Genomic DNA, 13,623 nt, shown 5'->3' on the forward strand with positions numbered 1-13,623 from the left:
AATATGAAAAGAAACTATATGTTTTTTTGTTTAAAGCATCAATAATGTTGTCATTGTTTGGATTTAATTACGAAAAACTACCCTTCAGTGGTAGTGGTGCAAGTTAGCTCATTGCAGGACGGACATGCTTATAAAGATAAAGATAATAAGATCAAGCACAAACCCCAGGGAACAGGCCGGGCCTGCCCCCATACAAACAAAAAACTGGAGACTGACCATGATCCTCCCACTGCAAATAAATTTCCTCTAATCTTCTATTGTAACGCGAAACCCTGAGAGCACGTCACAAGCATCAGGAAAGGAAGCCCTTTTTCCAAACCTGGCCACCAGGAAGCTGTTGCCCAGTCTCGGTCCTAACCCGCAAACCAAGAAAACTAAATGTGTTTTGCCAATGTTCGAATCATATAAACAAACCTTTTGTTTGAAACATGTAATTACTTGGCCCTTTTATCTTAACAATAGAAAAGGGAAGCAGTACTTGAAGACCTCTGCTGTTAAATCCAGTCCCCAAATAATACTTTAGCAGTCCACATTTGAAATTTTAATATAAAAATTTCAATTTCAATTCCCAATATAATAGGAATTTATGAGATTTTAGTAGATGCCTACCGATTACACAAACTCAATTGTCAAGTTTAAAAACTTCGTTATCAATACATAATAATATAAGTTAATATATAATATGAGTTAGCCCTATTATTTATAAGAGACTCCTTAAACATTGGTCTCTTTTTATTTCCGATAGCAATAAATTGGCCACACTTTCCCCTTTAATTATTCTGTTAAAGTTGACATAATATCCATAGTTTAAATTGCATGACACGCCATGTGTTATTTTCTTTGACATTCCATGTCAAAAACTCAATTATTAATAAAATAATCAGTAACTTGTTAATCAGTAAGAGCCTATGTCACGACGTCATTATCCTCTCTCCCATAAATGAGTTTATTAGTGGGTGTGCATTACCCTCTCTCCCATAAATGAGCTTATAGAGGTGTGTAGCACACCCACTAATAAGGGGCCTAGGACCTCCTATTTCTATCCGATGTGAGATAGAGGCACTTTTTGTGACACTTTCTCACCAGATTTCGATAACGCTCTCGTTGTTGTCGGCCACCCTGCCTACCCAACTTTCTCACCCGATTTCGATAACGCTCTCGTTGCCGTCGGCCACCCTGCCTACCTAACGGATATGTCATGGGGTCATTATCCTCTTCCCCATAAACACGCTTATAGGGGTGTGCAGCACACCCACTTATAAGGAGCCTAAGACCTCCCGTTCCTGTCCGATTGCCGTCGGCCACCCTGCCTACCCAACGGATATGTCACGGGGTCATTATCCTGTCTCCCATAAACGCGCTTATAAGGGTGTGCAGCACACCCACTTATAAGGAGCCTAAGACCTCCCGTTCTTGTCCGATGTGGGATAGAGACACTCTTTGTGACACTCTCCCACCCACATGACACGCCATGTGTTATTTTCTTTGACATTCCATGTCAAAAACTCAATTATTAATAAAATAATCAGCAACCTATTAATCAGTAAGAACAACCTATTAATCAGTAAGAACCTATGTCACGGGATCATTACTCTCTTTTTACGGGATCATTACTCTCTTTTTCATAAACGTGTTTATAGGGGTGTGTAGCACACTCATTTATAAGGAGCCTAGGACTTCCCGTTCTTGTCCGATGTGGGATAGAGACACTCTTTGTGACACTCTCTGACTCGATTTAGGCAAAGCTCTCGTTGTCGTCGGCCACCCTGTCTGACCCCCTATAAACGCGCTTATAGGGGTGTGCAACACATCTACTTATAAGAAACCTAAGACCTCCCATTCCTGTCCGATATGGGATAGAGGCACTCTTTGTGACACTCTTCCACCCAATTCCGACAAAACCCTCGTTGCCGTCGGCCACCCTGCCTACCCCGATATGTTGGGGCGCTTTAACGTGAGTCAGATGAGGTTTGGTCCGCTCTGATACCACTTGTCACGAGGTCATTACCCTCTCTCCCATAAACGCGCTTCTAGAGATGTACAACACACCCGCTTATAAAGAGCCCATAACCTCCCGTTTTTATCCGATGTGAGATAGAGGCACCCTTTGTGACACCTACACTAATTCTGTCACCCTTGCTAATACTTTTTCGCAAATGAAATGGTAATCCCATTTTGTAAATATTAGATTTTAACATGTATGAATGACAGACTAATTATTACAGTACGAATTTGCAACACTAATATGATTTATTCCAAAATCTATCAATAAGGAGTTCAACCATATAATTTCCAAACATGTGAATGTCATAGAACAATACTTTGTTTTCGGTTGAGTTGCGTGCCAGTTGTACCTGCTTTTTAAATTTTCAACTAACTAATGAATTGTCAATAAATATACTAAAATCTGTAATATATTTTCTTATATCAGGGTTTCCTACCCAATCATTATCAAATAAGTTGTAAGACGTAAGTTTGAGTCTGCCTTCATCAAAATCTCTTGTCCAAGTGCTGTCTTCAAATACTTCAAGACCTATGTGCTACCATTAAATGCACATCCCCAGGCTTATCTATGTATTTGTGATAAGACCTGAACAACATAAGCTATATCTAACATGGTAAAGCAGCTTGTATACGTTATATCTCCTTGAAGCAGTAGCATGGAAGAAACGTAATAAATCCCACGTCCTACTTCTCTGTGTTTCTTTACTCATCATTTTTGTTTTTAATTGTCATATCCCCTTTTGATCTTCACATACCATCCAATTTATACATTGAAATGATAATGGCACCTTCAATTTGAACAGGTAGCAGCATCCATGGCAACGAGGTCGACTGGACCGTATCAGCTGGCACCAAAATAACACTAGGAGCATGCAGTTATAGAACATACAACAGCAGAAAAGACCATTGTTGGTGCCGCATAACAAAACCTGCGTGCCTTAGGAAAAGATCAGACGGTGAAGCTGTTTCCCCGCCCAGACCGCCTTTGGATTTCTGCAATTCCATAACTCGACATACTTTGATGGCTAACCGTCTAGTTGTTTAAATCAACCATGCACTTGTTGTCAATAATAGAAAGGACCAAATGATTTATTATTCGAGTGTGTATAGTTTATAGCTTTTTTAAAGGCTGCCCATCAATTGGAACTTCCAAAATAAAAACCACGCATGCAGAGCGGACTGTTCTAGTTATAGATATCTCTTTCTGACATTTAGAAGCTCAATAACAACGTGTTTACGACAAAATTTATAAAAATCAAGGCACATGGACCCCTTTTCCAAATGTTCTGAAGTCCCCAGAGAAAATGAGATTTACACCTTTGACTCCATCCCCTTGTAAAGATCTATACAAACAGATGGGGATGACGTTCCTGTCTTAGTATACAAATACTGAAATTCTAATCGAGTTAAAATTGAAGTTGGTTAGAAATGATTGCCAGAACTTGCTTAAGATGCGGTCAAGAATCCTCAAAAATCCAAGCAAACCATGCAGTAGTTCTTGTCAGCAGAAATGCACCAGCAGGATGGGAAAAATTGCTGGTAAAGTCCAACCGCATATATCTTTCAGTTTCGATTTGTCTGCTTTCAGAAAGAGGGTGGAGCTGCCACTATGAGTCTGAGATGGGTTTGGCTATGAAGAACTTGGCTACAGCCTGATAGAGATTTTCTTCCTCAAAGGGCTTCGAGACATAACCATCCATCCCACATTTCAGGCACTCATCATAGGTAGCATGAATTACATCAGCTGTCATGGCTAATATTGGCACATGCCACTCACCCTTTCTGGCAGCCCCTTCATCTAAGCCTCCATTCATCTGTTCATTTGCCTCGCTCTCCATCCTTCGAATCCTTCGGGTTGCCTCAAACCTGAAATAGAGGTTCATCATATTAGATTCCCATCATTATCTTCTTTATACAATGATTAATATTCAAATTCAGTTGTCTCAGATGTAAAGGAGATTTATCCGACAGAAAATCTATAATCAGAAAGGAAGCGTGGACAGCATTTGAAGAAAGTAAAATAATGATTATCAACTGATATTGAAACGAGAAAACCTTGCTAGAGATGCTGCTTAACAAAGAAACTGGAACGGTATATCATTCCTATTAGATGCTATTAAGCAATAAGAAAACTAATTTCAATCCCCGCTGAACACAAAAAAGGCCATTTTAGTTAAAGGAGATGTCCAAACACCATCTGTGTTATTGTAGAATGGAAATGGAAGCTGGAATAGAGAATGGCAGAATGTGCCCAAAGGTTGGATTGGTGTATTCAGATTTTCAAGAAGTGTCACTGTTTTGAACTGTTTGGTAGTCATACCATTGACTAGTGACATCATTTTGAGAGAAATTTGGATAAAGAGCAGAGGAAGCCTTAAGGGAGAGGAAAGATTTTGGTGCAGGAATGAAGTGTTACAGTAATGAAATCATGTGAAAACAAGAGTCATCATGCATAACTTGTGGTCAGATGCTGGTTCACAGAGGGCTATCTTCATTCAAGGAGATATGTCTCTCCATAGGAATGCATATTTCTAACTGCCATAGTAGGAAAGATCATGAATTCTGACATGCATTCACACACACCACAATATTCTAATGTGGCCAGCAAGCCAAGACTAGATGCAGTAATACTACATTTGGTGACATGTACCCACTCTCAGCTTCAAATATTTCACTTATTCGGAACGTGGATTTGCACAGATGCGATGAATGACAACATATGACAGTCATATGGGAAAGAAATACCAGCAAATAGAACTTCATGAAGTGCAAAGGGGCATCAAGCAACTTCCGATAGTTAAGTTTTAAAAATGTTCAATGCTTCATGAAGTACAAAGTTGCTATAATGATTGAAACAGCAAATAATGTTCTGCAAACCTCCAATATTATATCTAAAAATAAAAGTTGGCCAAATAGTTCAAGGAAAAGGTATACCATGTCTATCAAACTTTCTCATAATAGCCCTTCAACTTGCTTCATCTATTATTTTCTCTAACTACCTATTTTCCTGAGACCATTCTTCATTAGCATCAATGTTCACAATCAGAAATTGCAACTTAATACGGTTCAACTCCACCCAGTTGTAATTAAATTTAAGTTCTATTCTTAACTAATATGGGTTGTCTATCCAGCTCTCTAACAATTGATTTCCTTTCCATAAAGCACTACTTTTCCTAGTGCAGACTACTCACAGGAAATCTGCTTCAGAAGGATTTTCTACAGTTATCTTTCACCATGCCTTTGGTTGTCATTATGTCCTCCGAGATTCAAAGTTACTGCTTCATGTTATGTGTAATCTGATGAAATACGATGTGTGCTTGATGTCATTGTTCCTATTTGTATAGTATATCTCTTGGTCTAAGGTAGATCTATAATGGTCATCAGGTATCATTAGCCATAGGATGTGTGCATACGTGTCTAGATGGAAATAAAAACAGATGAATAGGAAAAGAAGCATGGATAAGCACAATATCATAAGCAAAAATGGTTTATATCTTTTGATCTGCTATCTAAAGTGTTATAAATTATAAATAATTTACCATCTCTTAGAAATCAAAGCAACCCAGAGTATACAATGACATCAGATAATTGCCCACAAATATTCAGCAGAATGACACAACAAACTACTCATAATCATAAAATAACCTAATTTAGCATTTTAATAATAGGAAACTATTCATCCCCATATATATACCATTTTTTCTTTCTTTTTAGTTGTTTGATTGTCAATTACTCAATGAGTAAGACAAGGTATACATTTTTTTTTTTGAAAGACAAGATATGGTATACATACCCATCCATTTCTGGCATCTGAATGTCCATGAAGCAAGCATCAAAAGAGTGTGGAAGCTGAAGCAATTTTAGTGCATCTTTTCCACTTTCAGCACATTCTACAGCAGCTCCAAACTTCTTCAATGCACCAGCAGCAACTCTACGGTTTACCATATTGTCATCAACTACTAGTATTTTCTTTCCACAGAGTAGGCTCCGAAGGACTGAAGATCCATTTGGCATGTCTTTCCCAGGCTGCCTCTTCTTCCCTATCCCCAGCACCTGATGAAGACAAGCAGCCACCATACTTGCCCTCATAGGTTTCATTATTGTGGTATCTGCAAAACCTGCAGCCTTTGCTTTCTCAAGTTCAGCATTTGTAATGTTTGTTGCGAGAAGAATCATCTTAGGCAACTTATACACATGTCCATTCTGTTTCCAGTCCAGCACGCGTAAGCTCAAGCCACCATCCTCACCAGAAAGCCATGAATCCTTCTCAACAAGAATTATATCTGGCTGGATTTTACTTCTGCAATATTCAGTGAAGTAATTCAACTAAGTTGTACATTACAGATTGATAGAGAGAGCATAGTTTTTTTTCTCCCAATGATCTATATTAGTTGGCCTTCTTATAGCAGTTTGATGGTTGGTTTGATTTCTAAAACCATCTATTACTCTTTTAACATTCATCACCAGCAAAAACAAGTGATTGGCACTGTAATAGTGTCACATTGGGGATCAAGGAGAGCTTTCTCCTTACTAAAATTTTATTTGGCTTCTACAGAATAAAGGGCAACTATATTATTTCCCTAAAATACCACTTTCCCCAGAAACCCACCTCAACCCAGCAAAGAATTAGTGAAAGTTCTTCCCCAACTAAGAAATGTTAGAAATTCAGGATATGCTTGGGTATAGTCAATAGAATAAACCTCAGTCTTGGGCAGTTAACACGATTGTTATAACATAACAAATGTAAAAGTTGCTTTCAAGTGACTTGGTAAGGAATCACTAGGCATTCGAAAGGGTTCATCTGAAGACCGCTAGAAGTGTTCAAAGGTAGTAATCAGGAGAAGATCTTGTCAATGTGATTAAATTATCAAGCAAATCATGACCATCAGGCAAATTCCGAATTGCAAGGCATAATTTTACTGATATTTAATAATTTTTTCCCCAAATAATAACAATTCTAAGTGGAAATTCAACTTACCCACATGATGAACCATTTTTTCCACATGCAGAAGCAGCCATCTTGACACTACTTGCAACTTCAACCGGTATACCAAGCCTCTTCAAGTGGTATCTGGTTACAGCAGCTCTAACTGGTTTACCATCAACTACTATTGCTTTCAATCCTCTAAAACCAGAAGGAAGATCTTCAGCATTAGATTTTTTGGCATCACTATACAGAACTTTTCTGCACCTCCCAAAAACAGCAGTGAATGAGAATGTGCTCCCAACTTGGGGCCGGCTAATGAAGCTTATGTGACCACCCATTAGCTCAACCAAACACTTAGTAATGCTCAAGCCTATACCAGTTCCACCATAATTTCTTGAGGTAGAGCTATCTGCCTGCATAAATGGCATGAAAACCCTGTCCTGGGCGATTAAAGGGATCCCAATGCCAGTATCCTCCACAGAAACCATCAAAGTGACATTCTCAGAAGCTTCATCAGCACCTGTCATGTTTATTGAAGCATCATATCGCGATTCTTCATCAGCAACTAAATGCTTGAAGGAATCCCAACTGTTCCGCTCATCAGCTGCTTCATAACCACTTAAGGTTTTAAACTGGCGTGCATCTGATATCAGCAAACCTTCATCTGACCCTCCATTCAAACAAGTTTCACCTTTCGCATCTACCATGGGCTTTGTGTTTTCAGCCAGATGGACTTTAACAAGTATGTGTCCTCGTTCGGTGAACTGTCAAACACTCACTTTATTAAATGACTACCAACTTATTACAACGAAAATTCATTAAACTCAATCAATGCAAATTGACAAAGCTACTTTTGGGTTAAGATCAAGAACCTCCATCAATTAAGTAGATAACAATCCAAGCAAAGGGTTATGGAGAAAATTAACTTCTACTACCTAAACAAGTGAGAAAAAGAGTGAAGGTTGAGCAATTCACTTACTTTAACAGAGTTCCCAACAAGATTCGTAATGATCTGTCTGAATCTCCCTGGATCCCCCTTAACCATTTCTGGAACTTTATCAGAAACAAATACCGCCAGCTTCACTTCCCAAACAATTACACCATATGTGGATCATTGTAGTGCATCAGGAACACCACCATTTATTGATGTCAAAAACCCACCGAAACAGAGAAAGGAAAAGGGAAATAGAAGGCATCAAATTAGTTTCAGCATTATAAATCAGAAGGTTTTTTCTTTTTCAGTCATAGGCATCCCCTATATGCCTATGGCCCACAGGAACTATCTAAAATAGAGAAACATGCTGAAAAATGAAGCCCTAGGTTGTCTATTAATTTTATCAGGACTTACCTCGACATCTTTGTTTCTAGACTTCTCAGAAAATAAAGAGAGCACGTCATCTAGGATAGATCGAAGGTTAAAGGGGACAGTTTCTAGCTCCAATTTTCCTGCTTCAATTTTTGCCCGGTCAAGCACTTCATTTATCAGTGTTATCAGCGCCTTTCCACAAACTTGAGCAGTCTGAGCATAATCCCTTTGTGTCGAACTTAAATCTGTATCCAAAAGCAAAGCAAGCATCCCTGCAACCAATCAAAAAGTCATGAGAACATTGCTGGATTAAAATCTGTAAAAGTCCTTGACCATAAAATTTACAGAGAAAAACGTAAGGAGAGATCTGGAATATACCAAGGATGCCATTCATGGGGGTCCTAATTTCATGAGAAACTGTTGCCAGAAACTGGTATCAAGAACACAAGTGATACTCGAGTTATAATTAGTTTTAGCTTGGAAATGGGTGGTGAACCCTGTGTTGATATATATAAAATAAAAAACTGTACCTGGGATTTGGCAACATCGGCAGCTTCTGCTCGAACCATCAGTTCTTGCATTTCATGGAAATCATCTTCAACTTTAACAATGTGTATTGCCGCACCATATAAGATATAGCCAACTAATAAGCAAATCACAAAGAATAAGAATGCGGTGGTTAGCGCTGTCCACGATGTGGGTGCCCTCTGATGATATCTGTTCAGAATGCCAAATAGTAAGTGCTTGCAAAAACAACTCCAGTCAATCCATCTACCTTGTGCAATAATTAAATACTGATACACTTACCCACATATCATTTGATGCTTCCTAAATGGATCTCCAAAATCAAGCTTGCTCTCATGCAACAGAGCCAAGTCACCATCTTGATTTTGGTGCCCATACATGATCAGGGGATCTGAAGAGTTAGTAACATCGTACACATTCACTAGAATTGCCTGATTTCCAGCAAGTTGCCCAAGAAGATTCTCCACAAGAGACTCCACATCAAAGGCTCCGCCAAGGTATCTGTGTTCATTTAGAAGTTTGTACATAAGAAAAAAAAATCTATGATATCCTTAAGCAATGCACTAACTGAAGCAATTTGCCCCAGTTTTTTACTTCTTTTTTTTTTTGAGAGAGAGAGAGAATGTGCCAGGTTTTTCAAGCCATCATAATAACTGCAAGACTAGTTAGCCAGGAAAAAAGGTAGTAGTATTTTTTAAAAAAATTAAAATAACTTTTTAAATGCTAAACACAAATTCGTGGAGAATATAAAAATGCCATATGTCAGGTATAAATGATGTAACTAGTGGTCGAGGTGCTTATGGTGGCACCAACAGAAGTGCTGGCAACAGTATCAAGTCATAAAGCACCACATTGCTGGTAGTGATCACAATGAAACAGCAATTGTTGTCAGCAGTGGTAGCAAAAATGGTGATGTCAGCATATCCGTAATAGGGTACAAAAGCAGGGACTATCCTAGAAACTTGTTGAGATTGTAATAAGGGTTGCTTTGAACAATTGTGGAGGTGTTTTTTGATTGTCTACTAGAAAAATAACTGTACATTTTCTGCTTAACTGATATACCTTCCAAATAACTAACTTCATCAGCACAAATCACATGAACAAAAGTATAAAATTTTTCGTTTGAAATGTGCATTCTAATACAACTGCAGTTGCAATAGACCTCAAACTTTCTCATCATCAACACTCTCAAACCATCTTGTGTTGCTTTTCAATTTGACAATAAATTTCAAAACCGTGTCAAATATAGTCACTAACTCTAGTAGGAAAAAGCTGAAAAACAAGATGAACAAAAACTAAATTAAACAAAAACTTGCCATTCCAATGGGAAAGACAAGCCCTAGAACTTACCCTGCAGTTGCTTCAATGCGCTCTTCCACAGTCGGTGTCAGTGGGAGCTTGGATTTGTACACAGGAAATGTCAAAACAACACCAAGATGATGAGAACCCAATAACCTAAAGGGGCTTGTTAGGACAGCTTTCCCAGTAGCCCTGGCCCTCAAGATGTTTTCTCGGTCCTCCTGCATATTGCAAGACAGAAAATTGATAGTCCAGTCAAACACTGAATTTAAACATCAGACTAATTTAAAGCTTAAAAATTACAAGCTAATTGTAGAGAGTGAAGGACATACCTCTCCTGACATCATGTCAAGTGATTCAATGTAAGAAACAGTTTCTTGAGAGAATATCACAGGAGCATATTCATCTCGAATAGGAGATGGTTCCTTCTCCATTGTCTTTATCGTCCAGCCATGCTGCCTTTCGAATTTCTCCCTCTCTGAATTAATCACTCTTTCGGCATAGGCCACCCCACTAAGCAGCGGCCTCTCAAAAGCAGTACGGGCAGTGTACTCCGCAAAGGTCTCCTGCATTTCTTGCCAAAAACCATAGCCCAGAGTGCACAATCAGAAAAAGCAATAATCCAATCTACCATTTTTAATTATGTAAAACTCAGTCAGAAGATGAACAAGAAAAATATTTCATACTTAACAAAAAAAGAAAGAAAAATATTTCACCATCTTGGATTTCGAAGAAAACATAAGATCAACTAGACTAAATTTTCAAAAGGTTATTTTCCTTAACAGAATACTAGCAAATGTAAAACTCAAAACCAAATTGAAAATTTCCAAATTTCCCAATTTCCCTCTACTCTCCACAGAAACCATACAAAACTCCCACAATTCCACCAACAAGAAGGACAACAAGATCAAAATTCAGGAACAAGAAGCAAACCTGATCGATAGCAGATGGATTCTTGTAGTAATGAAAAGTGGAGACAAGAATGGCCAGGGCATGAACATGGTTAACACTAACACTGAATTGATCCTGCAGCATTCTTGCCCTCTGATCACACATGCTGGTCAGTACTTCCTTCCTCCTTACTTTGTTGTCAGCATCCATTTTTTTGTAGATCCAAGTGCTCAGAAAAGCCATCACCATTACCCAAAGCAACAGAAATTTTGGTAACCAAGCCCGGTTAGCCTGTATAAATGTGTACCCCCTCTTGGTCCCCATTTGTTCATTCACTTTGACAGCCACTGAGTGGTGGTGGCTCTGCTGCAGCTTAAGACCCATCAGCAAAAGCACAAGACTATCTCAACTTGTTTCTCTATGTCTTGTTGTTTTTCTTCTCCTTTCTTTGATACCCACTTCATATCTGAGCTAGAAAAAGCCCCCAAGAAAACATGCATACGCTATTAATACGGCAACTTTCTTTAAAGTACTGGCAATTTCAACAAACACCCTTTTTCTGAAACAGAAAGAAAAGGGTACCTGCTAAGCTAAAACTCTAAGTTCGTTTATCATTATAGCATTGTTTTGCAAGATTCAATAACCAAAAAGATTGAAAAACTAATACAAGCTTGAACAAAGAAATGGCCCAAAGAACTAGCTTTTACAATACAAAGAGAGAAGAGGAGAGACCCAGAACTCAAAAAAGAGAAAACTTTTCAATTCTCAGAGACAAGCATGGCTCTCAAAAGATGTAAAACAGCTCAAATTCCAAAGACATCTCATTATCTCTCCCTGCAAAAAAAATTGGGTTCCTCTGTTTTTTTTTTCTCTCTTGCCATATAAAAAATTGGGATTTTCACAGAGATACAACACTAATCATGTTCTCTTCCAAGCGTGAAAGTGTTGTTTTAGTTTAAGACAACAAAGACAAAGAAGAGCACGTTCACTGTGTTTCTTCTATATTAAAATCAAATTCTGCAGATTGACCAACAAACACTCACAGCAAAGCACAACAAAGCAAAGGACCCAACCCAAAAAGAAAAAAATAATAATAAAAATAAAAGTGAAAGATCTTTGAAACAAGAGATGGGGTCACTTTGAAAGGAAACAACAATGTTTACCTGTACACAAGGTAGAGCTGGTATACTACATTGAATAATAGTGAGAAACCAAAAAAAAAAAAATACAGTACTAATTATTTTTCCTTGATCCTATTATTTTATTTTGTTGCAGCAATAGTTTTATACACTTTTTTAATGTTTCCAACTTTCATCTTTGCTTTTAAAGTAAAACTAAATCGAATTTTTAGGATTTTTGCAGATACGCTGTTGTCCCCCTCTAGACATAACCCACATAAACTAAAACTTTCTCTCTGCATTCATACTTCACTCTCTCTACTTTCTCTCTCTCCTCCCCTTCTCCTCTCTTCCCTTTTCTTTTTCTTTTTCCTTAGTATTAATAATTACAACAACAATGAATTGTTATAGCCATACTAGTACAAGCTTCTCCCCCCATACCTTGTCCCCTCTCTTAGTTTTTTTCTCCTTATTTTTCAACTTGATCATAAAGACATTTTAAGCAGCACTAGTAGCTTTCCTTGACTTCTTAAAAGATATTTCAACTTAATAAATATAGGTGTGAAGTGTTATTAAGGATTATTGTGTCATTTATGTATGGATTCGATAAAATCAGAACTTGATGTGTCATTAACTATTATGGTGCCATTACGTATGAATTCTTCCTGTTTTTTTTTTTTTTTTGTCTTTGAGAAATTGGGTTGTATGAATTATAAAAGAAATGAATAAGTGAATTAAAGAAAGGAAAAAGAGGGAAAAAAACATTGGGAGCTAATTTTAGAGTAGGGGGATTTACTTAAAAGGTTGAGCAAAGGGTGCATTCAACATGTGATTTGATTGTGTTTTTGATTTCTTTGAATAAGAAATTATGGGGGTTGCTTTTCTCTCCCTCTAGGTGGACTGTGGAGGGAGAGAGAGAAATACTAAGAAAAAGAAGAAGAAAAAAAGAATATAAAAATAAAAATAAAGGGGTGGGGGTGTGAAAATCACCATCACATATCTTTGGGATAATGACATCGCGACAAGTCGCGGATCTCATTCCTTCCTTCATTGACATCACACCCCTTTCTTTCTTAATTCATTTTCCACTTTGCCCCTTTTTCCCATTTTAGACTCTCTTTCCAGGTTTCTTCATTTTTTTTATTTGTTTTTTTATCTCAAGAAAAATATTTAGAGAAAATTAGAAGGAATTAAATAGTTTAAAATACCAGGCATCTTTTTACAACTTGTTCCGTATCAGTCTCTCGTCCGTATTCAGCGTTGGACAGAATTTGCTGTCCAATTGCGGTTGAGAAATTCAGTCATGTTGGAAAGAATACTTTATTTTCTTTTTCATAATTTATGTTGAATCAAGTAAATTTTGGTGGTTTTTTTATAAGCATAATATTTAAAAATTTTAAATAAATTTTATATTCTTTTATTATTTTAAATAAAATAATTTTTATATAATTAACAGTTAATTAATTAATCGTAATAAAAAATAACACTTGTCATTTTATATCATGTAACATGTTAACATGTCATAATAAATAATAATGTAATATATTTATATG

At 37.3% G+C, this 13,623-nt stretch overlaps 1 protein-coding gene across 1 annotated transcript; it reads right to left on the reverse strand.

Annotated features, from left to right (window-relative positions):
* Positions 1 to 3,237: 3,237 nt before the first annotated feature.
* Positions 3,238 to 12,659, reverse strand: WOL (CHASE domain containing histidine kinase protein). Its single transcript, XM_021437035.2, has 11 exons — positions 10,995 to 12,659; positions 10,394 to 10,627; positions 10,113 to 10,282; positions 9,045 to 9,263; positions 8,768 to 8,954; positions 8,616 to 8,667; positions 8,280 to 8,509; positions 7,911 to 8,009; positions 6,983 to 7,695; positions 5,798 to 6,304; positions 3,238 to 3,870 (listed from the first exon to the last, which is right to left on the reverse strand). The coding sequence occupies exons 1-11, from the start codon at positions 11,334 to 11,336 to the stop codon at positions 3,612 to 3,614; spliced, it is 3,012 nt and encodes a 1,003-aa protein (XP_021292710.1). The 5' UTR covers positions 11,337 to 12,659; the 3' UTR covers positions 3,238 to 3,611.
* Between the last annotated feature and the right edge of the window lie 964 nt (positions 12,660 to 13,623).

This window comes from Theobroma umbraticum, unplaced genomic scaffold (genome assembly GCF_002168275.2).
Source record: "Theobroma umbraticum cultivar Fairchild unplaced genomic scaffold, ASM216827v3 scaffold_20.0, whole genome shotgun sequence".
NCBI classification, from domain to species: Eukaryota; Viridiplantae; Streptophyta; class Magnoliopsida; order Malvales; family Malvaceae; genus Theobroma; species Theobroma umbraticum.

What these genes read in the sequence shown, in the direction of transcription:
- WOL (XM_021437035.2), bottom strand. Translation starts at nt 11,336, where the DNA reads ATGGGTCTTAAGCTGCAGCAGAGCCACCACCACTCAGTGGCTGTCAAA. An exon ending in TTGACATGATGTCAGGAGAG is followed by an intron (nt 10,283 to 10,393) that starts GTATGTCCTTCA and finishes TGCAATATGCAG; the next exon opens with GAGGACCGAGAAAACATCTT. An exon ending in AAGCATCAAATGATATGTGG is followed by an intron (nt 8,955 to 9,044) that starts GTAAGTGTATCA and finishes CATTCTGAACAG; the next exon opens with ATATCATCAGAGGGCACCCA.